The 24,230-nt window shown below is 37.6% G+C and overlaps 2 protein-coding genes across 2 annotated transcripts; both read right to left on the reverse strand.

Annotated features, from left to right (window-relative positions):
- Positions 1-10,242: 10,242 nt before the first annotated feature.
- LOC135793760 (calcineurin-binding protein cabin-1-like) lies at positions 10,243-17,581 on the reverse strand. Its single transcript, XM_065304842.1, has 12 exons — positions 17,382-17,581; positions 16,546-17,313; positions 16,203-16,487; positions 15,922-16,148; positions 15,470-15,859; positions 15,111-15,413; positions 12,820-15,058; positions 12,398-12,763; positions 12,179-12,342; positions 11,747-12,119; positions 10,544-11,689; positions 10,243-10,483 (listed from the first exon to the last, which is right to left on the reverse strand). The coding sequence occupies exons 1-12, from the start codon at positions 17,454-17,456 to the stop codon at positions 10,319-10,321; spliced, it is 6,501 nt and encodes a 2,166-aa protein (XP_065160914.1). The 5' UTR covers positions 17,457-17,581; the 3' UTR covers positions 10,243-10,318.
- Positions 17,582-18,148: 567 nt separating this feature from the next.
- Positions 18,149-24,009, reverse strand: Taf4 (TBP-associated factor 4). Its single transcript, XM_065304528.1, has 7 exons — positions 23,658-24,009; positions 22,717-23,246; positions 21,958-22,128; positions 21,322-21,648; positions 20,310-21,243; positions 19,987-20,252; positions 18,149-19,920 (listed from the first exon to the last, which is right to left on the reverse strand). Exons 1-7 carry the CDS (start codon positions 23,893-23,895, stop codon positions 19,771-19,773), a joined length of 2,616 nt encoding a protein of 871 aa, XP_065160600.1. The 5' UTR covers positions 23,896-24,009; the 3' UTR covers positions 18,149-19,770.
- Between the last annotated feature and the right edge of the window lie 221 nt (positions 24,010-24,230).

A 24,230-nucleotide genomic window follows, 5' to 3' on the forward strand; every position in this document is an offset into this window, starting at 1 on the left:
TACAGAGAAGAAGTGTCCGAATTGAAGGGCCTTGCAGTTTGTAATATTTATTGCAGAAGGTATACAGTTGCGCATGTTTTAAGGTATGTACTCCATAGGATTTAATAGTCGCCAATGTTTTTCCTTTAAAAAATGTATATGTATTTGTAAATGTTGTCAATAAAACAAATAATAATATTCTCATTCATATTTTTTTGTGGTATCCTCTTTGTCGTTTTCAGTTTTAAATAATATGACATATAAGTTTTATGTGTGTGCAGCGGGTATAACATAACTAACTGTTGCTTGAATTGTGTTGTTGTTTTTAAAAACATGATTAAAGTAGAAACATAAATAGAAGAATCAAATAACAATAATAAAAACACTCGGTGGTCGAGTGGAGACGTGCACCTGCTGGCATGCTAGCAGACACGGATCGAATCCCAGGTATAGAAGGCATTTTTCTCAAATATAAAAATATCAGGTGAAATTTGGGTTGCATATATGAATTGCAACGAAATATAAGAGAAATTGAAATACAAGTGGAGGCAAAATAAGAGAAGTAAGAAAGTAAATGGAGAACGGGAGAACAGAGAAATAGAAGAATGAGAGTAGTAGAGAATAGAAGACGATAGAAGAAAGAGAACAACAGAGGAGAGTAGAGTAGAGAAAATGAGGAGATAGAAGAAAGAGAACAGGGGAGGATCAGATTTTTAAATTTTTTGGCCCGTGTCGTTATAAGACAGTCATAGGTCGATCTCCCAGAGCGCCTCCGGCGCTCTGGTCGATCGCCCACTGCTTCATGCGTCCATTGCTCCCGGCCCATCCTACAGCTACGATGTCTCTGCGCTTCATCCCCGAAATTATCAGGCATATCAACAATTTTTATGGTGGGGGATCACCCCCAGAGAGGGGAAACTCCTTATAAGGACAATCCTTATAAGGTCTTGTTCAAATATTTCTAAGTTTTAAGTCGCCTCAAGCGAGGTGACACTTAAAAATATTCTTACAAGTTCTGACCTGTACCTGAAATGAGAGAAAGAGTACACAAATCATACAGGATACCTTAACAATTTTTATAGTGGGGATCATCCCCTGAGAGAGGGAACTCCTTATAAGGACAATCCGTATAAAATGTCTTGTAAAAATATTTCTATATAAGGACTTGTAGAGATATTTTCAAATGTCGTCTCTCTCAGGGCCGACCACAACACTAACTAAGAAATCCTCTCCTGTTCTGACCTATACCTGAAATGATAGAAAGGAGGGGTGTACAAGTCATAAGACATTACCATTGCCTTTAATATTTCTTTATTAACAAATTACATACAATACAACTTCAGAATTTGCAAGTTCAATTCCTGCAGAACACGTGACGTCATTTTAGTTTATCATGTTTATCACCTGCAAAGCCACGACATGCAAACTGTTACCAAATTTCAAAGGATAACATTAGAAAATAGCAAATTGCACCCTGTTTTCGCGGGACATCACTGGAAAATTATATACAGGGTGCTACCAAAAGAAAATCTACAATGTAAAAAGAAAATGGCCTCAAACATTAAAAATCGGCATTTTTTGCTGAGGAAGAAAAATTTATATACAGGGTGTTGTCAAAAGAAAACCTTCTAATTGTAAAGAAAATCACCCTAAAGCAATAAAGATTGATCATTTCTCGATGAGCATAAAGGAAACTTTATATACAGGGTGATACAAATACAAGTTCTATTACCTGTTTCCACCTGGATATCCTGGAGAGGTGATAGGTGCGGGGGTAGAACATAATAAATAATTATAATTACTACTTTTACAGAAATACTAAATCATGATCTCTTAAACTCAGAAACTAGCAAACACGCGAAGCCGATTACGAACAGAAATAAGATACAAACGCAATAATCAGGCACTATAAACGGATCCTAACGGAAGCGAATAGGCAGTCGACGGAACGCGATAATATTGCACTACTTGCATTACATCGTGGATTAAATGTGCCCATTTTCAGAGCTTATACATAGAATATAGTATTTATGTTACACACCTTCTTACGTTTTCGTAGGTAAAATATTCCACAAGAGGCACAAATGGTGGTGGTAATTCAAATTAATAATTAAATAAATAGACAAAACAAAACCACTAGAAATTCGTAGCCGATGGAAGATATCCGCCGGCCGACGGCAAACACGTGCGCATCTTATAAAACCACGCAATTCTGGGTTCCACGCGCGATATCTCAATAACTATACACCGTACTCGTCGGGTACTTTTAAATCTAATCTTTGCTGACCGATTTTAATTCAACAACCGTCTTAAAATCAGAAGAAACACGATTAGTCGCCACGAAAACCGCCGACTAAATAAACACGTTTTTACCACGCGGCAGCGCACGATTGACTAAATAAGAAATAGAACAAACACTGGTGAGCGAGCCGGGCGCGCGGCAACGCGATAACAAAAAGTTGTTTATGCACAAACACCGATAAGGATCAAGAATGACAATTATGAACAATTCATGTTGTGTATGCTGTCCAATGCAATGAAAAGATTGTATATTGTGAACGGACTCTCTTATTGGTATAAACAATGTATCAATCTAAGAAATCTAGAATTGAATACAGTCAATATGGAAAGACATTTAAATTTATTTCCACCTATAAAGCGCCAGATTTTCCACGGTTTTCAGACACAAAAAGTGGTACTTTCGCGTGTTATACTAAAAAACTACAATTCCTAGCGCCACGAGTACAATTGCGTATACACACAACTATCAATATAACTCGCGTTACGGAATTTTTTTGCAATAAATTTCAATACAACGCAATAAGGAATTAAATTCCGCATCTGGGAAATTTAGTCCGTACTTATTGTGAACGATGTTCGCGTGTTATACTAAAAAAAATATAATTCTCAGCGCAACGAGTACTAGTGGGTATTCAAACAATATTCAATATAACTCGCGTTGCGGAATTTTCAAGCAATAAATTTAAACACAGGAAAATTCAGAATTAAATTCCGCATCTGGAAAAACTATTCCGAACTTATTGTGAGACGGTGTTCGCGTGTTATACTAAAAAAAAAAAAACAATTCCCAGTGCAACGAGTACTAGTGCGTATACACACAACTATCGATATAACTCGCGTTACGGAATTTTCTTGCAATAAATTTCAATACAAGGAGATACAAAATTAAATACCGCATCTGGGTAAATTATTCCGAAATCGCTTTAAGGCCGCGTTCGCGTGTTATACTAAAATAAACTACAATTCCTAGCACAACGAGTACAATTGCGTATACTCACAACTACCAATACAACTCGCGTTACGGAATCTTCTTGCAATAAATTTCAATACAGGGAAATAAAGAATTAAATTCCGCATCTGGGGAAACTATTCCGAAATCACTTTAAGACCGCATTCGCGTGTTATACTAAAAAAACTATAATTCCTAGCGCAACGAGTAATAGTGCGTATACACACAACTTTCAATATAACTCGCGTTACGGAATTTTCTTGCAATAAGTTTCGATACAGGGAGATACAGAATTAAATTCTGCTTCTGGGGAAATTATTCCGAACATATTTTAAGACCGCGTTTGCGTGTTGTACTAAAAAGACTACAATTCCTAGCGCAACGAGTAGTAGTGCGCATACACACAACTATGAATATAACTCGCGTAACGGAATTTTCTCGCGATAAATTTCAACACAGGAAGATACAGAATTAAATTCCGCAACTGAGGAAATTATTCCAAAATTAGGGCTTCACGCGATACCGAGACTTTTCTCGTATCGTCTCGGTCTCGTCTCGGAACAGCGAGACGAAGCAATATAGATTGTATAACTTTTATTTTAATTTTATAGTGGAAAGTTTTATAAGTGCAAAGTATTAATTTCAGAGTGGAAAGCATTTTATTCAAGTGGAATTCATTTTTCTAAGTGTAAACATTAATTATAAGTGCATTTAATGGATTGACAAGTTAAAAATCGAAAAAACAAAGTTCGTTTAATTACATGCCATTCCAATATATGACCATCTGTGAAATATTTCTTTTGTATATTCAAAAGAACAAGTCAGTAACCGAATATCATGACCTTTTTGCCTTTTTAAAAGTTTTATGAAAATTTTGTCTTTGTTTATACATCCGGGGACATATTTTTGTGTTTTTCTGTACCTACTTCTTGAAGCAAATATATGAACAGCAAAAGTATTGTATTCACTGGGCAAGGGTATATAATAAATCTTGTCAAATAAAATTTATGCTATAGTCCGGGACGAAAAAGTGTTCATGTTGACAATATTTTGTAGACAACTTAATAACCGAATATGATTTCGATCTTTTTGACACACAAAATTGAATTGTTTGATACAACTAATTGGGGAAAAGAAATTTTAATTCTTAGCTGCATAGCTATCCAATGTTTCGAGCTATTTTATAAGGAATATGCGAAAAACACCCTCGAGCAACCTATTGACACGATAATTGAAAGAAATTCCAATTCAATTAAAAAATGTGATAATTGTGATAATTAATATTTTAACCTATGTATGTATTTTTGGAGTAATTAAATGATTAAACTTTTGAACTGCAAAGATCTTCAATGTTTTCTTTACACTTAAAACCGTTAAATGTGAAAAAAAAAATTATAAGAACAAAGGCTTCACGGGTATCGCGAGACTTTTCTCGTATCGTCTCGGTCTCGTATCGCTTTTACGAGACGATACCGAGACCGAGACGATACTGTTGATAGTCTCGTCCAGTCTCGTCTCGTGTGAAGCCCTATGCGCCGCTTCCTGCGCCGGACTTGCGCACAAAAAGTTCGGTGTTGAGGTGACGTTGATAAACCCGAAAACAATAACATGCAAACAACGCACGAATTCTATATTACTTTAAGATCGCATATTGCATGACATGATTGCATTCGAAGATCACTTGGATTGTTAAAATATAGTGTGAGTTGTTATTTTATTCTGCGCGACTTCCGACATCTCACCCCGCAGCCCAAAGTGCATAAGACTATCGGGTAGTATCAGTGTGATAGAACACCTGAAAACAGACAAATAAATGAAATTGAATGTTTATTTTGATTTACTTGAAATATTAAACATAAATACTTGTTACTTTAATTGTAGTATTAAATAATTATTTAATTTATACAATATTCTTAGAAATTATTGTCGCAACTATCCTAAAATATTTAAATATTTGTGAAAAATAAAATTTTGAACTCAGCAATTCTTTGCAAAGAACAACATTTGAGTTGTATCCACCTACCACGTTCCGAAACCGTGTTTAAAAGTGCTAAAAAATAAACACCCGCGATAAATAGCTGATAAAAGCTCAAACAAGTTTATTAACACTAATTATCACAGGCGATCAGGCGAACAAGATTTACCGAATTTACATCAAAGAATAACTCAAGTCGACAGTGTGGAATGTGCGCTCGTCGTTATCGCACCGTTCAAACAAAACAAAATCCTCTCGCTGGAATATTTCCAGGTGAACCTACATCGTTACGCCATCTGAAAACACTTTACAGTACCTTACGGACCAATCTCTATCAGATAGGATAGTTAAAAGGGAAATCTGAGAGATGAAATTTTAAGTCTTAAGAAAAAATTGCCAAGGGGGGGTGCTTGATACTTTTTTTCGACGATTTTCAAAAATTCATATCTCTTAAACTAAAAGAGATAGCTACCAACGAATTGTTGATTATGAAAGATTGGAAAATTCTCTATCAGATAAAAATATAAAATAATTATATTTCCTACAGTAAAAGGTCGAAAACGCGACTAAAAGTGCTAAAAGTGACATTTTGCAATTTTTGCCCATTTTATTCAATCGCGAATATCTCGTAAACTAAAAGAGATAAATAAGATCTGATCGCAGCGTCTTAATCTACGGACCAATCTCTATCAGATAGGATAGTTAAAAGGGAAATCTGAGAGATGAAATTTTAAGTCTTAAGAAAAATTGCCAAGGGGGTGCTTGATACTTTTTTCGACGATTTTCAAAAATTCATATCTCTTAAACTAAAAGAGATAGCTACCAACGAATTGTTGATTATGAAAGATTGGAAAATTCTCTATCAGATAAAAATATAAAATAATTATATTTCCTACAGTAAAGGTCGAAAACGCGACTAAAAGTGCTAAAAGTGACATTTTGCAATTTTTGCCCATTTTATACTATCGCGAATATCTCGTAAACTAAAAGAGATAAATAAGATCTGATCGCAGCGTCTTAATCTACGGACCAATCTCTATCAGATAGGATAGTTAAAAGGAAATCTGAGAGATGAAATTTTAAGTCTTAAGAAAAATTGCCAAGGGGGTGCTTGATACTTTTTTTCGACGATTTTCAAAAATTCATATCTCTTAAACTAAAAGCAATAGCTTCCAACGAATTGATGATTATGAAAGATTGGAAAATTCTCTATCAGATAAAAATATAAAACAATTATATTTCCTACAGTAAAGGGTCGAAAAACGCGACTAAAAGTGCTAAAAAGTGACATTTACCAATTTTTGCCCATTTTATTCAATCGCGAATATCTCGTAAACTAAAAGAGATAAATAAGATCTGATCGCAGCGTCTTAATCTACGGACCATTCTCTATAAGATAGGATTGTTAAAACGGAAATCTGGGATATGAAATTTAAATTCTTAAGAAAAAATTGCCAAGGGGGGTGCTTGATACTTTTTTTCGACGATTTTCAAAAATTCATATCTCTTAAACTAAAAGAGATAGCTACCAACGAATTGTTGATTATGAAAGATTGGAAAATTCTCTATCAGATAAAAATATAAAATAATTATATTTCCTACAGTAAAAGGTCGAAAAACGCGACTAAAAGTGCTAAAAAGTGACATTTTGCAATTTTTGCCCATTTTATTCAATCGCGAATATCTCGTAAACTAAAAGAGATAAATAAGATCTGATCGCAGCGTCTTAATCTACGGACCAATCTCTATCAGATAGGATAGTTAAAAGGGAAATCTGAGAGATGAAATTTTAAGTCTTAAGAAAAAATTGCCAAGGGGGGGTGCTTGATACTTTTTTTCGACGATTTTCAAAAATTCATATCTCTTAAACTAAAAGAGATAGCTACCAACGAATTGTTGATTATGAAAGATTGGAAAATTCTCTATCAGATAAAAATATAAAATAATTATATTTCCTACAGTAAAAGGTCGAAAAACGCGACTAAAAGTGCTAAAAAGTGACATTTTGCAATTTTTGCCCATTTTATTCAATCGCGAATATCTCGTAAACTAAAAGAGATAAATAAGATCTGATCGCAGCGTCTTAATCTACGGACCAATCTCTATCAGATAGGATAGTTAAAAGGGAAATCTGAGAGATGAAATTTTAAGTCTTAAGAAAAAATTGCCAAGGGGGGGTGCTTGATACTTTTTTTCGACGATTTTCAAAAATTCATATCTCTTAAACTAAAAGAGATAGCTACCAACGAATTGTTGATTATGAAAGATTGGAAAATTCTCAATCAGATAAAAATATAAAATAATTATATTTCCTACAGTAAAAGGTCGAAAAACGCGACTAAAAGTGCTAAAAAGTGACATTTTGCAATTTTTGCACATTTTATTCAATCGCGAATATCTCGTGAACTAAAAGAGATAATTAAGTTCTGATCACAGCGTCTTGATCTACGGACCTATCTCTATCAGATAGAATAGTTAAAAGGGAAATCTGAGAGATGAAATTTTCAATCTTAAGAAAAAAATTGCCAAGGGGGGGTGCTTGATACATTTTTTCGACGATTTTCAAAAATTAATATCTCTTAAACTAAAAGAGATAGCTACCAACGAATTGTTGATTATGAAAGATTGGAAAATTCTCTATCAGATAAAAATATAAAATAATTATATTTCCTAGAGTAAAAGGTCGAAAAACGCGACTAAAAGTGCTAAAAAGTGACATTTGGCAATTTTTGCCCATTTTATTCAATCGCGAATATCTCGTAAACTAAAGGAGATAATTAAGTTCTGATCGCAGCGTCTTAATCTACGGACCAATCTCTATCAGATAGAATAGTTAAAAGGGAAATCTGAGAGATGAAATTTTCAATCTTAAGAAAAAAATTGCCAAGGGGGGGTGCTTGATACTTTTTTTCGACGATTTTCAAAAATTCATATCTCTTAAACTAAAAGAGATAGCTACCAACGAATTGTTGATTATGAAAGATTGGAAAATTCTCTAAGATGGAAATTTAAAATAATATAATTTATTGAGGTAACAGACGAAGCTATACCGACGATTGTAATCACGTGCATTTATGGCGCATAAAGATACAAGACATCCAGTTTGGTGTCAGGTGTACTCACTACTTAAGGCGTTGATATTATAATGCAATCTGGAGTCCAAACCGCTGGTAGGATGCTTGAAGTCCGTTGAGGCCCCGTACAAACCCTCATAGAATTGGAATTGTTTTTATCACGCATTATTAGGGAGCAATACGGATTTCACGATACTTTCTGATTTTTAATCGCGTCCCGCACTCGATTTGTCGAATATTCGGATAAACATTTATAAACACCGCGTACTTTCCCTAACAGGTGAAAGGGGACATGGCACGACCCTCCTTCGGTAGCTAATCGATCGCGATTCATTAAAATTGTTAAATTAAAACGCGTCGCAACCCGCACTCGATGAGTATTTCGTTACACCTCTCCAGGTATCTCGCGAATAACGTTTATAACTTATACCTGTGAATCAAACGAAGATTAAAAATACTGGGTAAGGATGATTTGGTATAAATAATAAATTAATCTAAATTGCCAAGGATTTTTTTAAATTATGAAAGAATAAAATAATAATTATATTAAGAGGTAGTTTGTTAAAACATGAAGGAGTGGAATATTAGTAGACACAAAAAGTAGATAAACCGAAAACGAACGCGCCCGAGTTACAAAAATGCCCAAATATATCGAATATGTACCTGAAAGACAAGCAGAAAGAGCAATTAGTAACAGAAAAATTCAAAATTATTAGAGACAATGTAAAAACTTTGTAGCAATGTTCAACCCTGTTTCCATTCCTGGGAAAGCATGACTACTCCTGGACATCTTGTGGTGGACCTGGGAATGTCATCTAGAAACAGCAGGAAATTTTAAGCACAAGGAGAAATAATAGAAAGAACAGTTATTTTTTTAATATACATGCCTGCGATGGGAAACAAGAACGGTTTCAAGAAGTCGGTTGATAACCCGATCGGAATGCACCATCAACGACGTCGCACACAAGAAACAGAAAATAAAACAGAATTAAAATGTAACAAATACTAAAGAATTAGTAAATGAAAAATGCACCGCTTTAAAATAAAAATAAGAGTGCGTTATCAGCAGTGCCGAATTGTGTTGGAATGTTGGAATATTAAAATCAAAACAACAACATGGCATCTCTTTGTGTTAGCAGTGCTGTAAAATTGGCACTCTACTGCCGTAAAGTGAACGTTTGAAACATGTGAAAAGCAGACAAACAACTGATAAGGCCGCCGCGCACACCTCGCGAAGTTGAAACTGCGGTCACCGCATTCCTCATTTCGACTGCACTATTAAACTACATTCTAATTGGAATAAATACATTGTAGACATTATGTGTTTTACGTGATGATGCAACTTGGTGGTTGCGAACGTGAAAAAGACGTTTGAATCGCGGCCATATTGCAAACACGCGTCTAACCCCGCATAAAACAATGCAGCGTGCAAATTTTACGGATAAACGATAAAAGCCTTTCAAAACACGACTGGACTAACCAGCGACCGGTGCGAAACTGGCTGCAATCCAACTATAGTGCAAGCCGAAACTGTGTAAACAACGACGGGACAGTATATGATAAGAAAGCAAGAGGTGCGCAAAGACGGCGCGTCGACGGCACGCGACCTCGTGCGCGAATTTGCAATAGGCACATTACCTGTGATCTAAACTAAACTAGACTTCGCTGCATGCAGCAAGTCGATGCGGCGCTATGAGACAGCGCGCGGGACACATGCGTTAAACGTTATTTACACCGAATCGCAGATAACAGCATTGTATACAAAACTATTCTCGTGCCCACGTTTGTCAATAAATATAAAAATAAGCCGTATAACTCGATTTTATAATTTTTAGTGCATCCTAGTGCCATCTATGAATGCGACAGATACTAGTCCCACAATTTAGACTAAACACGTAGTGGAGAAAACGAAACCCGGATTTCACAATGTTAAAAATAACACACACACACACACACGGCGCACATACGAGTATACAAAACTCTTTTATGCAAATCAATTAAATTGACAAAGATTGAATGAAAAGTAACAAATCAAATTAATTATTCTATTATGATAACATCATCTTCCGCAGGTGGCTTAGATGTCTTCTCTGGAGCCTTTTTTACTACACTCATGGAAATGGGCATGGAGCTAGCAGACGGTTTCGATTTATTTGAACTTGTACTTAGTTGGGATGAAGTTGGTTTGGAGATTTTCTGTTGCACCTAAGTGTTGAAACATATTAATGTTTTAATGAAATAAAAAGAAATAAAATAAAATCATACTTGGCTAATGGATAATCCAGACTCGAGTAAATAATTTGGAATTACATTTTGGTAATTTTTTAAATCTGCAGGCGTTGGAAACATAGGATAGGGCATCGTCGAAGACATAGCAGATGTCGAAGGCGATGTTGATGAGAAATCAAGACTCTTCGCAGCCTGTTTCTGCTGCTTTTGCTTATCAGCCAGCTTTTCTTGAAGTGTTTTGCCTGGACTTGATGAAGTGGGAATTGTTGGGTTGGATGTTCCAGGCGACCCGGTTGGTACTTTAGCTAATGGCTGTGCAATTGGTGTGATTGATATTCCCGGACGATCTTTCATCAACGAGTTCGACTTATCCATTGATAAACTAGCTGTTGATGTTGAATGAGCAGGTGGAATTTCTTTAGAGGAAGCGTAGCCCCCTGGGGCTTGAGTCTTAGGTTTAGATTGCTTCCGTTTCACTTCCGTTGTTGATGGATATTTAAAGCCCATATTTGACATAACTGCAGATGAACCAGCGGTTGACAATTTTTGGCCTTGATGTGAAGAAGTCACCTTAGTCTTGGGCTTTGCAATAGTAGCTGCCTTGCTAGTTTTAGATGATGCTTGTTGACCTAGGGCGGCCAACTGCATAAATTTATCTGCACTCAAGCCAGCCAGTAATGGCGATGGGTTTGGAACAGACATTTGACTTCCAAGAGTCTCAAGAGTTTGTTTTAACAAATTTGGGCTCATTTGACTCAAAGCCTGACTTAACTGATTTGTGGGATTCATACCGGCGGTTAATTGCTGTAACAAAGTGGCATTTAGCAACTGATTGGAAGCTGTGCTTGTTGTGGAAGGATTAATCAATGCACTGGCAGCGGCAGTTGATGCTGACATGCCCAATCCAGCACTAAACATATTCGAAAATTGACTTTGGCTGTATTGTCGAATTAGTTCATCTTGATAATGTTTAAAGTAGTCAAACCCAGCAGGGGCGGTGGGATATAATGGATTTGACCAAGAATACGGATTTGTAAGTGGACTCCTTCCTCTTGCCAATTTGCTTTGATTAAACTTGGTTGAACCAGGTGGTCTTCCTCGGGGCCGGCCCAAAGTAGGTCGTTTCATTGCTTGGGAAGGAGAAAAATTCACATTACTTGGTGTAGGTTGGACAATAGGTGGCTGTAATAAGAGAAAACATCAGCAAAAAATCGTTATAATTATATTCACATAACAAACCAGTGTTGGTAGTGGGGCCGTAGGAATGGGCTTTGGCGAGACAGCTTGAATATGCTGCTTCTTAATTTTATCTACCCCTCTTGTTTGCTGACAATATTTTACAGCCAAATCCAGCATTGCAGAAGTGTTTTCTGGCGACTTATCACCCATCAACTTCTTATATCCATCTATTAGCATTCCAGCAAAGACTTTTTCTTGATGGGCCAAATTTTTCTGACTCCTTTGGTATGCTTTAAATAGATCAATCAAAAGGCGCTCAGCATTTTGTGGTGACATCGTATCGATTTCCTTAAGTTGCGTCCGGAGTGTTTGTATACACATCTTTAACGCATCCTCTGATAATTGTTCTCGTTCAATATGACGAATGTAAACCCTTCAAAATATTTTTTATTGCTATTTTGGTTTTGCGCAAATCATTATATTAAAACATACTTATCCGCATCTGGAACTCTACGCCATTGCAAACACAATTCCAATAGGGTTTTGTGATCTTGGGTGTCCCTTAAAACCTGCAATAACAATGTGACGCATCGACTCATATGCGCGCTTAATGAACCAGGTCTATCAATTTCACTTGATGGAATACGCCAAATACCCTAAATATTTCATATATATAAAATTCACATTTGAAATAATAACAATAAAACTTACATTAAAAAAATTGGTGGTCTTTCTGTCACTGAATAATCCGGTTACTAATACGCTATTTTTGCATTTGTACTCGCCCATGAGTAACTGCTTGCACCTGTTTAAATCCTTCTTTTTGCTATATGAATAATAAACATGCGCCAAGCGGTATAAAGCTTTGTAGTTCTGCGGTAAGCGACGGATGCAATGTTCCAATCCAACAATACATCTTTCCGCCAAATTTACGATTTCACTATCGGACATGTTTTCATTGGAACTATCCGTCGAACTTGTAGCAGAACTATCATCAGACTCAGAATCTGAACTTGAACTAGAAGAGGACGAACTGGAAGAAGAACTTGAATCTTCCGTAGCAGTAGTGGTAGATTTCTACAAAGCTCACATTTAGGTAACTGCTAAATAAATAAATACATTAAGCCATATACCCTGATATTCCCTTCATCCTCACTTCGAGCTTCTCTTTCACTCTTCTCACTTTTCTCATCGCCACTTTTCGTATTTGGCCCTGTCGCAACTACATTTCCTGTAGAAAATTCATGATCACTATCACTTTGCTCTTTCCCCTTCTCCAAATTATCTTTCATCATTTGATCCATGATCTCCTGAATATTACGAACTTTGATTTTCGGAAGAATAACGGGTTCACTTTGTTTTGCAGTATTTTCTTCATCCTTGTCAGACTCAATCAGAACAACATCGTCACTATCTGACCCTTTCTCCTGTTCCTTATCAGGCTTTTCCACTTTATCAAGTAGATCATCAACAACTTTCCTAACTTCATTTGGAATATTTTCATCATCACCCTTTGGAATCAAATCAGTCTTACTCCCAGCTTTTGTTTCATACTTACTCTTCTGAATAACGGAACTATCTAAACATTTCTTGAACCATTTCCCCATTGAAACAAGTATTGGTTTGCCGTCGTGCGCTTCCAAATATTTTAAAATCGATGCGTTGATTCGATAATGCACCTCCAGTGCTTCCAAAGACAAATGCTGAGGATTATTGTAATTAATCTTCTCAGGATACTGGCATTTATTTTCATGAAGCAATGAAGCTGCCTGCATGTAATGATCCAAGTATGTCTTGGGGTCTGCTTGGCTCTTTTCCGCTATTTTGCCCATCATGTAATGAAACAACCAACGTTCATCTGCATCGGCCTGATCTACCTGATAAACTTCTAAGGCCCTCTGAAAACTATTGCGTGCACTTTCCAAATAGCCTTCTTTTTCAGTTTCCAGGGCCTCAAACTTTTCCATGCTCAAATTCTCAGATTCGTACTTTAAAACACGCGAACAAAATGAATGCACCATGTATTCAAACGAACCGAACTCAATCCATAAAGTTACATGTTCGTCATTTAATTTCAATGCCTCTTTAAAGCAGATTTTTGCACTTTTCGCTTTTTCTATAAATTCCATTTCGTTTTTGAAACGCTCGCAATGATTGAGCTTGGATTCTAACTGACTGTGAATACCAAGCGACAATCCAGCCCATGTATCAATGCGACCAGGATTAATGCACAAATCTAATAAGAAGTACTTATAACTTCTTTTTACTTCGCTTTGCTTAAAATAATAATCGCCAAGCAAATAGTATATTGCTTTAATTCGGGGAGGAAAGTCGGTGGCTGCGGGCAGTGTACTCACAGTACCGTGAAGGTATTCACTGATTTTAGGCAGCATCGGTTGTGGATCACATTCCTTCGGAATAATGGCCGTTATCCTCTGCAAAAGCTGTTCTAAATCTGTAGAAATTGAAATCGACTTATAAGAATCAAATTCAGGAAGTGCCTCCGGGCAAAAGTATTCATAGAGCTGTTGCGCCCGATCCCACGTCAAGGGCAAAGGATTAACATTATGATCAGCCAGATGCCTAGACACCTTGTTTTTCTTACATGGATGCTGATACAAACAAAAGAAAGCTTGCTCCAAATGTATATCAATTTTATCTCTGTGGGGCTCCAAAATGGGTGTATCAAGCCTATATATGATAGAATCCAACATAAAGTGCAACAACTCGCCCTGTTTTGCTAAGCACCAAGCTTTAGGACCTAAAAATTCATGGGCCGAAAACAGTATTGCAATTGACGCTGGAAGCTCGTCGTCATCATCAAAACGAGTAGTGTCCAGTGATCTATCATCCTTGGAAATGTGATTTACCACCTTTTTCGCCTGTTGTCTATGTTCATCTCGTAATAAAATATAATGCAAGAGAATCCAAGGATAAGGCAGAAAGTTCTGCATGGGCATTCGAGTTTGTTCTGTATTTATTTGTTTCCGACACAAAGTCGTGAGCGTTTCAACCAAACGACAGCGTTTATCATCTTGAAGAATATCAATGATTCGCACCGTTTCGCATTTAATCAATTCGTACATTATTAGAAGACACTTCTCCACAACCATTTCCCATTTATCAAAATCCGTTGTGGGCTTAATAACAAATTTCAAAGCTTCATGCAGGCATTTTTCTGTCCAAATGAAGCAATCAGTTTGGTTCGTGTACCAAAGAGAATGCATCAGCATGCCTAATTGTGCTTGACGACCGATTTTACCATAGGTGACCTTAGAATTGGATGAATTAAATGTTAGTTTTAAAATCTCAGCCACTTCATCATAAGCCTCTTTTTCGTACAAATCTTCAACACGACTTAAAGAATCAATTCTAAAAGAATGGCCAAAAATTATCACTCTTATACATCTCCCGAAATACTTACAACTCTAGTTTCGAAAGCATTCCTTCCATTATAGAATTATTAATAATATGGTGTTTTTCGTTGTTAGGAATGATTAATTTAAAACTACTCAGAGTTAACTTTGAATAATCAACCACATCGTGTATCAACTGCAGAGCCATGATCGCTAAATTATTTTGGTTGTTTTGTTTAAACAAATGAGCTCGAAGCCAATGCACCCGGGTTGCGAAATCTGTATATTCCTCGCCCCAATAATTCTCCCAACCACTGAGCATTGTTAACTGGCTCACAGACGTACAGTGAATTTCTTCCTCTAGGTATTTTCTTAAAAGAACATGTTTACCGCCAAGAACGCATAGAAGCAATAATAAATTACTTACTTGTTGTTAGTATGGGTAGTTAGTTCCCCAAAAAGCAAAGTACACAAGGCATCTTTCTTCAGTGGCTCAAACTCGATTGGATCACTAAACAAACGTGGATGTGATGCATGTTCCCTATACATATTGTATGCAGTGACATACAAATCGATCAATTCAAACGGCCATTTCTTCTTCCAAAGATTTGCAACTACGTGAACAAACGCCTCGATCAAATCAATGGCGTCATGATTAATCCAGTTGCGTGACCAGAATTGTTTTACGTCTTTATTTTCTTCATCACTGCCAAAGTAGGAATCTATTCTAGCGCTCTGATCATCATTACTCAAGGTATCAATGGGACTTCTCGAATCTTCAAACATTTCCAAACTATCACTTGGCAATCCATTGGGACTAATAAAAACATATTAACATTATGTAGCTATTCATTAACAATATCCTTAAATATTACTTACATTAAATACATTGGAATGATTCTAACTAAAGCGTCTTCAATGCGATAGTCCTTATCTGTTTTCGCCCGTTTGGTAGCTTTCCGTTTACTATGCCATCCCCAAATTTGCAATTCCGATACCAAGTCACGTTTACGTTTAGCACTTTTCGTTAGTGAACGATTATTCGCATCTTGCTTTGGTGTACCCGCGTCTTCCTGCTCGGGTTGATCATCATTGTCTTGCTCCATCTAATTAATATAAATACAGAAATTAAAGCACTAAATAGCCGGATTTAAACATACCTCTTCATTTTCAATAAGGTTCACTGATGTATTAGTATCTACTTCATTTTCACTATTTTGTGAGGGTCTCCTTTCACCACTTTGATTTCTATTTTCAACTGTTTCCGAAACTTCAACTATCTCTTTTGCCTCTTTTAAATTATCACACGAAGTTTTCGGTGTTTCATTTTTGCTATTTTCACTGCCTATTGAAATAGGTATTTCCTCAACTAGTTCTTCAATAACTGGCATAGCTGTTCCATCAATACTCATACATCTTTTGATATCAACTTTTGTAAGATGAGTCTGAAGAAAAATAAACTATGTATTAACCACTTTATATTTACCCATAATTTTTATCTACCATATTGTTGTCAGTTAAATATTGGTGCAGTTCAGTTACAGTTTTTCCCAATTCCACCCATGTAAAGTCTTTCAGTCCTCTTGGCAGTGGAATTGTTGCTAATGGTTTGGGTGCTAATAACTTCTCAGCTTCATTTATCCTATCAGATAACTTCCTTACTTCATTTAAAAACTCTTTCTCCTCTTCAGCAGTAACTTCATAATCAATCACTGGTTCATAAATATGATCAGCATTGAATTGTTTGTAATAATCTTCAGTAGCAGGATTATCTCTATAAATCTGCTTCCTCAGGACCACTCCTTTCACATAACATGAATCCAATATCAATGCTTTGCCAATGTACTGCAAACATGCTACAGTTTCTTGTAATGCAAACAGCACAGAAATCAACTGATCCAAACAAGGCCAGTGTGATTCACTGCACTCTAATCCTTGAGCAAATGCATATGCTGATTGCTGAAATCTGTCTAGCTTCAGTGCCAGCATACCAATCTTATACCAAAGTGTAACATCAGTCTTGTCCAATTCAGAGGCTGTCAGGAAATTCTTCAGAGCTTCCTGCTCATTGTTCTGTTTCATTGCTATTGTACCAATATTCATGTAACAGGAATATTTAATAGTAGACATGGTTTTTGGCAAGCCTCCTTGGCTCTCAAGCAATGGTATGTTTTCATTGAGCAACTGATATAGAGATTCTTTTGCTTCATCATAATTATTGTTACACTGCAATCTCAATGCCTTGGTGTATATATCTAAAGCTATCTCTTCCTATAATATTAGTTAATACAATCCAATCTTTATAACAACAACTACATGAGAATACAAGTAATTCATACCTGTGCTTCCTTTCTCATACCAGGAGCATCCTCATCAGAAGAGTACTCGGTGTTTAATGCACGAAGTTTCAACATACTGAAATCACTTACTGGTACACAATTACAACCTTAATAAGTTATGATAATTATAAGTACATATTCAATCGCTTCGAAAAAGCTTAGAGTTTAATTGAGTTGCTTCTAGTCATGCCGACCGCACCGAGACTGTTTTGGGGTTTAGTTCTACTGATATCCACACTATCGGCCTTTGGCGCTAGTGACACTTTTTCAAAAATGAACCACTATGCTCGTTAAATACCGAACGCATGTTTGACCATCCGAGCATACTTTCAGTTTAAACAGTTGTTGTTGACTGAAAACGAGAATTCTGTGCTTGTTCTTACAAAAATGGTACTTGCATTGACATTATTTGTACCTCTCTATTTTGTCGTTTCTCAAGGACATTTAATTCGGATTCCGTTCAAAATGAAACTTTGGAGTTCTTTTTTAAGCCAAATTAAATTTACAACAATTGGATTATATAAGATTGTAGTTGTTTATACGATGTTATTCACACAAAAAAACACGAAATTTGATTTATAATTTATTATAGAAAACGACTTCAGTAGTATTTACTTTTTTTATAAAAATAATTTGATTATTTAAACGCCTTTCAAATTTGTCTTGTAAAAAGTAAGATAAACAACAATACTTCCATAATGAAAATCCTTAGGGACACACAACACATATAAATGTAAGGAACAAAATACAAATAAAGAAACATGAAATTTTCATCTGCAAAGTAGCATCATATTAAAAAATAAAAATAAATATGTAACAACATAATAACAAATTTGCATTTGTATGTTCTTAAACAATTATTTGTTATTACAAAAAATATATAAAACTTCATGGCAGCCAGCTATGTTGTGTGTCGTAAGAAACTGCAACCTATTTCAAATTACTATGGTATTATCTGCTTGTGTTTTGTTTTCTTGTTTGATTTTACGATTTTGTGGTGTAAAGGTTTAGTGATTTACGATGTAACCTAATTATTTACAATGAATACCAAGTATGCAACAGATCGAAAACAATTTCGCTTCTAGGTTTGACTACTAGACTTAAAATAAGAATAATAAAAATAATGCTAGTTCTCCTCGTAACAAATGTGCAAAGTGGATTTCGACGATGATGGCCAACACGAAATTCGATGAGTTCTAACGGAATACTTATGCTTGGCAGCGACAAAATAATTTGCGCGCTTATTCGATGAACGCCAATCATCATCAAAAACCATCTCGTCTCATGTCCATTCTATAGATCTCGGTGTTAAATTGCTTGCGCAGTTTCGACCAATGAGTTATATATAATATATATACGACATTTATAATATTATGTGGTATATGTTATAGGTACATATGTACAAGAATATAAAAAACAGAATTATCTCTAATTAATTGTTTGTTTATACAAGTTCCGTCGTGCCCATGAATTCACTAGTTTAATTGTTTTGTATTCCCTTCATTTGCAAATTTCTTTCAGTGTGTTGCTCCTCATTTTCATTATATTAATAATATTCTATAACAAAATTATATATCATCTACATATATGTTCATTTCTCCATCATCATTGTAATATTCATCAGGTTAAAATGAAAACAATTATACAAATAATTACAAAATAATAATATATAACAGCATTTAGATTGATCATAATCAAGGAAACATTTTCTTATAAAGAAAACACTATGTTCAATTATGTACCTTCATTATTATAGAAAATCTACAATTTCGTAATTTCTTTTTTGTTTTCATGGGAGAAAAATTAATTAGTTATATACTCGTTTCGGTAGTTAAATTGGATATAAAAGATGAAAAACAAAATGTAATCTGCTCCTGCATCAACTCCCATTTGAAAACATTCAAAATTCATTTTAAGTTAATAATTTGGGTTCGTGGTATAAAATTTTGTCCATAAAACCAAGCACCTGCCGTAATTTTTAGAATAAAAACACTTTGTTGTGACTATCGACAGATCTCCTACAGGCACATACAGTCTGGGAAAAGCAGTAAAGATCGTTTTTCCTCTTGATCCAAATAACTATATCATTATTGTTTTGATACAAAACTTCCACTTGATTTGCGTAATTATTTCACTGTTTGCATCTTAACGGAACAACTTTTATTTGAAAATTTATAGCTTACTTGTTTGCATTCGAACACAATAATTTTATTCATCTTGCTTCCTCTTGAGGTCCCGCCTAGACGTGATAAATCAATTATTAGCATCAGTTCTTTCATCATTCAGTCCGTTCCCATCCAATCGTCCGAAGAAATGCGAATTTCAATTCAACGACACATTCGCACATTATCACAACATTAATAACGTCACCGCCTACGAGAACCGAGCATCACTTAAGATAAGACTTGTACAACAGAGTACTTTTACACAGATCCTTTTCGGTCTCGAACAGAAATTGGACATCCCGTAAAGTCACTTTTTTCATTCGCTGTTTCAGGGGCAGTTGGCCGCGTGCACCGCTGTTGAAACCGGGAGTTGCCTAAATAGATGTGATAATGTTGATTAAATCACTGTTTGTATTGTATTGTTGTTAGTTATTCCCTACCTGTGAAGTACTTGCACTGAGATCACTATCCAGCTTGGGCTTTTTTCTTGGTCCAATGGCTTGAAGAGCCGTCGCATTGGCTTCTCGTTGCCGCAGCTCTTCCATCTCCACCCTCTGCATTTCTTTCGCTTTAGCTTTCAGCTTTGCCTGCTCCGGATCCTCAGTCTTCGACCGACTCTTTGCCGCACGCAATAACATCTCTCTCTCAATTTCCTCATGCCGTTTTCTTTCCGTCCGATCCAATTCTTCCAAAAACTTTAATTGACCTACCGAAAAACATAATATAATTAAAGGGGCAAATACATAAGTCAGGATGAAAGTACCTTTAATATCTGATGTGACTTCGTAACGCGGATCACTTTTCACCATTTCCAGCCTATGTTCAGTTATTATCGCTAACTTTTCCACTAAATTTTTTAAGCGCTCCTGCGCTGCGTGCGAGATAATAGCCGCAACCTCATTGCTGGCTTCGTCAAACCCAATCTTCGACAGTTTTTGTCGCAGTCGAGTTTGCAATGGATTTATACTTAGGAAGAAGTCTTCTTTGCAACTCCGAATTTGCGTACCCACAAACTCAGTCGAGCCAAGTATCCGCTGCGTCTCCTCTGCCAAGTTAACGCCACCCATAGCGGCGACATCATTAATATCGTCATCTCCGCCAGCGTACGCGGCAGCCGCTGCAGCAGCCGCCGACGATGACACCGTCTTCTTCTCCTTGTCTTTGGTAGCTACTTTTGAAACGTTCGAAGGCACAACGGGTTTCGGCCCCTGAGCTTTTGTGCTCGCGGCGACATTCTTGGCAACAGGCGTAGACGTGCGCATCACTACCTGGTTGGGCCGAATAGTATGGTTGACAGTGGGCGCAGCTGTACGCACCTGAATAGGCGGTCGGATAATGTGTCCCTGCCGAATGATCTGATTGCCGGGAAACTGCACGGGATGAAGTGCAGGAGGTTGCGAACTGGAGACTATGACCGGCTGGGTGGTATTGGGCTGTCGTATTGTGGTGACCATCCGAGTCGGCATACCTGCCCGAATCGGGGTGACTAGTCGCGGTTGCACCAGACTTGGACGCATGACCGTCGTCCCTGGCGTAACCAGCCTAACCTGCTGCGTCGTCAAAGCCGACCGTACCTGCGACTGCACGGTCGTCGTGCCGCTGGCGATTGAATACACCACATTGGTTGGCGGCGGACGGATACCATCTATCGTTAATTCTTTAGTGGCTAATGAATGTCGAAGTAATGGCAAACTTTTCTATAAATCATGGCAAAAAAACATTAGTTTTATAAATTCGAAGCAAATAAAATTACAAATTATTTACTAATAACTTACCTTCAGAAATCCAATGAGGCACGGTTGTGGAGACGCATTCAACAATTTTTCCAAACGGTCGCAGAAGTCTTCGGGCTCCACCTTCATATCGATTAAGTCTTGTATCAACGTTCGAACGTTTCTCTCCACCGGCTTCGGTTCCCTACTTGACAACTCTAACAAATTCGCTAGGAATTTCCGACACTTCTCTTTGGTATTATCGTTTGCGGGTTTTGCAACAGCCGCTGGCGGTGGTGCCGGTGCGACTGTTGGAGCAGCAGCTGCAGTCACAGCAGCGATCGGATTCGTCCCTGTGGTTGCATTTGTAATTTGTGTGGCAACGGCATTCTGTAATGTTTTAAAGTATTGCGTTGTTATCATCGATACTCCACAGCAGGACTGGAAGATATCGTCCACGAATGCGAATGACGATGAATTGAGATGAAACATGCGTTCATTTTCAAGCAAAGCGTTATTTGAACACGAGAACATTCGAAGAATCTTAACGGTTTGCACAACACCTAACGAACGAAGAAACAACGAACGAATCAACTCGACGTAGTAAAACTCGAACAAATGAAAAATCCACGACCGAATATCACGATTTCAAAAACAATCGGAAAAAGCAGTACACAAATAGTAATAAAGTGAACTTACAGCCGGTACGGTTTGCATGCGAAATGTGACTCCTGCATTGGCAATTGTTGTACCGCTCGTTGGTGGTGCAGGACCAACGCGTAATAATTGGTACTGCCCATTTTCAGTCTTTAAAAGCAGATGTCCCTGTTGACCTGGCTGTAAACCTTGTAGGCTTTGGAGCGTTAATTGCTACAATAACAAATGAACTCAATCAATCGATGACACACATGGGACACAAACATTTCGATTCAAACTACAGTCGTAAGAAACAAAACTACGTGATCTACAAAAGACGAAACGTAGAACATTTCATCGTGACGACGATACCCAGTAACCCCTATGTAAGATATATTAGCAGGCATTGGAATGTTAGAAAGAAATTCCGCACAATCTCGATTCGCTGGTAATCGAGTAGTTCCGTACATAAAATAAAACTCTCAACTACTCTCAAAGCTTTACACGAACAACAATAGCAAATAACGAAACAAAATACAATCAACGTAACGAAACAAACTGTAAATTTTGATTTTGACCAAACATGAGGATTGCATTCAGTGATGTGAATAATCGAATGTTTTGATTTACCTCCACTTCTCTAGTAAGCACACATAACAATTAGTAAAGCCCTACAGATCAATCAGAGAATGAAGATGAGATTAGTGTTAGTCGTTTTAGCTGCTTCGCAACCGCTGCACACGTATTTTGATAAGTGAGATGAACGTACAATCCTCATGTTTGCTGCATCATTCTAAATTCAATTTAAGTACGGCAACTTACAGGAGTTCCAGGTCTGGCCCCCACCAATTGCGGTGCACTGAGCACAACCCTGGCTGGTTGGCCCTTCTGCGGATGTGTGGGAATCCCGGGCCGAACATTAACAACCTGGAGGTTGGAAAGGATGTTAGGATTGGCGTGGGTGGTAATGTGACTACCTACATTGTTGTTCACTTGTGGCACCGACGTGGTCACATTCATCGGTACCGTGACCAAACCCTGCGTCCCAGTACCACCAGGGACGCTTGTTTTTATCACCAACGTCGGTTGTTGCTTAGTCTGTATAGTTTGCACATTCGTGCCAGCCTGCGTGGCGTTCGCAAGCTGCACGTTGCCGATGGTGCCATTCTGCACCGTTTGGGGAAAGGAGGCACGATTAGCGATAATTGTGCCTGTGCTGGTCATTGCTGGATTGCCTTGAGTGTAGATGATGTTGACACCGTCCTGGCTAGTCTTGATGCCATCCGCCGACACCAGATTCGCAAAACTCGTCACAGGCTGGGTGTTTTGGAGGACTACCTGTGACACTGAACCTAAAAAATAAACATTTTTATTGAACATCCAGAAGGCTTTTTGTTTGAAATGCAAAATTTTGGCATCTTAAACTGAACCAAAGTATGTTAGTCATATTGTATTTGTGTTTGTGTAATGTAGCGCCGTTCGAAATGTGCGAAAACCATGTCGTGGTGCAATGTTGCTTGCATCGCGCAGGTGGAAACGCACAAATGCACTGCGAGAAATACCAGCAGGCATAACCAGACTGGCGCGCACCGAAAGCGAACTGTGAAGGTTACTAACAGCACCACATATACACAAACGCATTGCGCGGGAATCATGTGTAAGCGGTAAAGCCGTGTGGGCGCCCACGCGACGCTTCGGAGACGTTCCCCAAGCGGGAGGCACGCTCCCGGCATTTTCGCCATGACCAACGCACACTACGTTACCTGCTATCGAATTTATCGTATCACCGTTAGCAATGGCCCCATGTTTCTGTGATGGTAGCGCAGTCCCGCCGTTTGATATTGCACTGTGCACGTGATTTTGATTCAGGCTGGCCGCGTTCACGTTCGGAGTCGACACGGGAGGCGCGAGTTGGTCTTCTAACGATCCGACGAGCGCACTTACGGCAGATTCGTCGACATCCGTACTGAGAGCTTCCTCGAGAAAGTTAGCTGACGCCATTTTCCGAGACCCGACTGTGGCACCGTCTGCGCCTGCGTCATGATCCGAACAACATTACCCACAATGCAACGCAACGCAGTAGGCTGTTGACAACGCGCATGGAGAACGCCGTATGAAACGGAATCCGAAATGCACGCGGTCTTATAACAAGCGGGCCGTGTTTTAATGCGAAACAAAATACGAGCGCGTAGCGAACGACCGACGCGGCGCTAGCCAAGCTGACGCGCAGCCATTTGGCTTCGCAGCGTTTTTATCGAAAATTTCAATTTTTACATCTCCCAGATGGCGCTAATGTTTAATAAACAAATCTGATTTTAGAATACTCATAAACATTA

This window comes from Atheta coriaria, unplaced genomic scaffold (assembly GCF_025399875.1).
Source record: "Atheta coriaria isolate IRGN ID8LTWV9N9 unplaced genomic scaffold, Caltech_Dcor_3.1 hic_scaffold_6_pilon, whole genome shotgun sequence".
Taxonomy (NCBI): domain Eukaryota; kingdom Metazoa; phylum Arthropoda; class Insecta; order Coleoptera; family Staphylinidae; genus Dalotia; species Dalotia coriaria.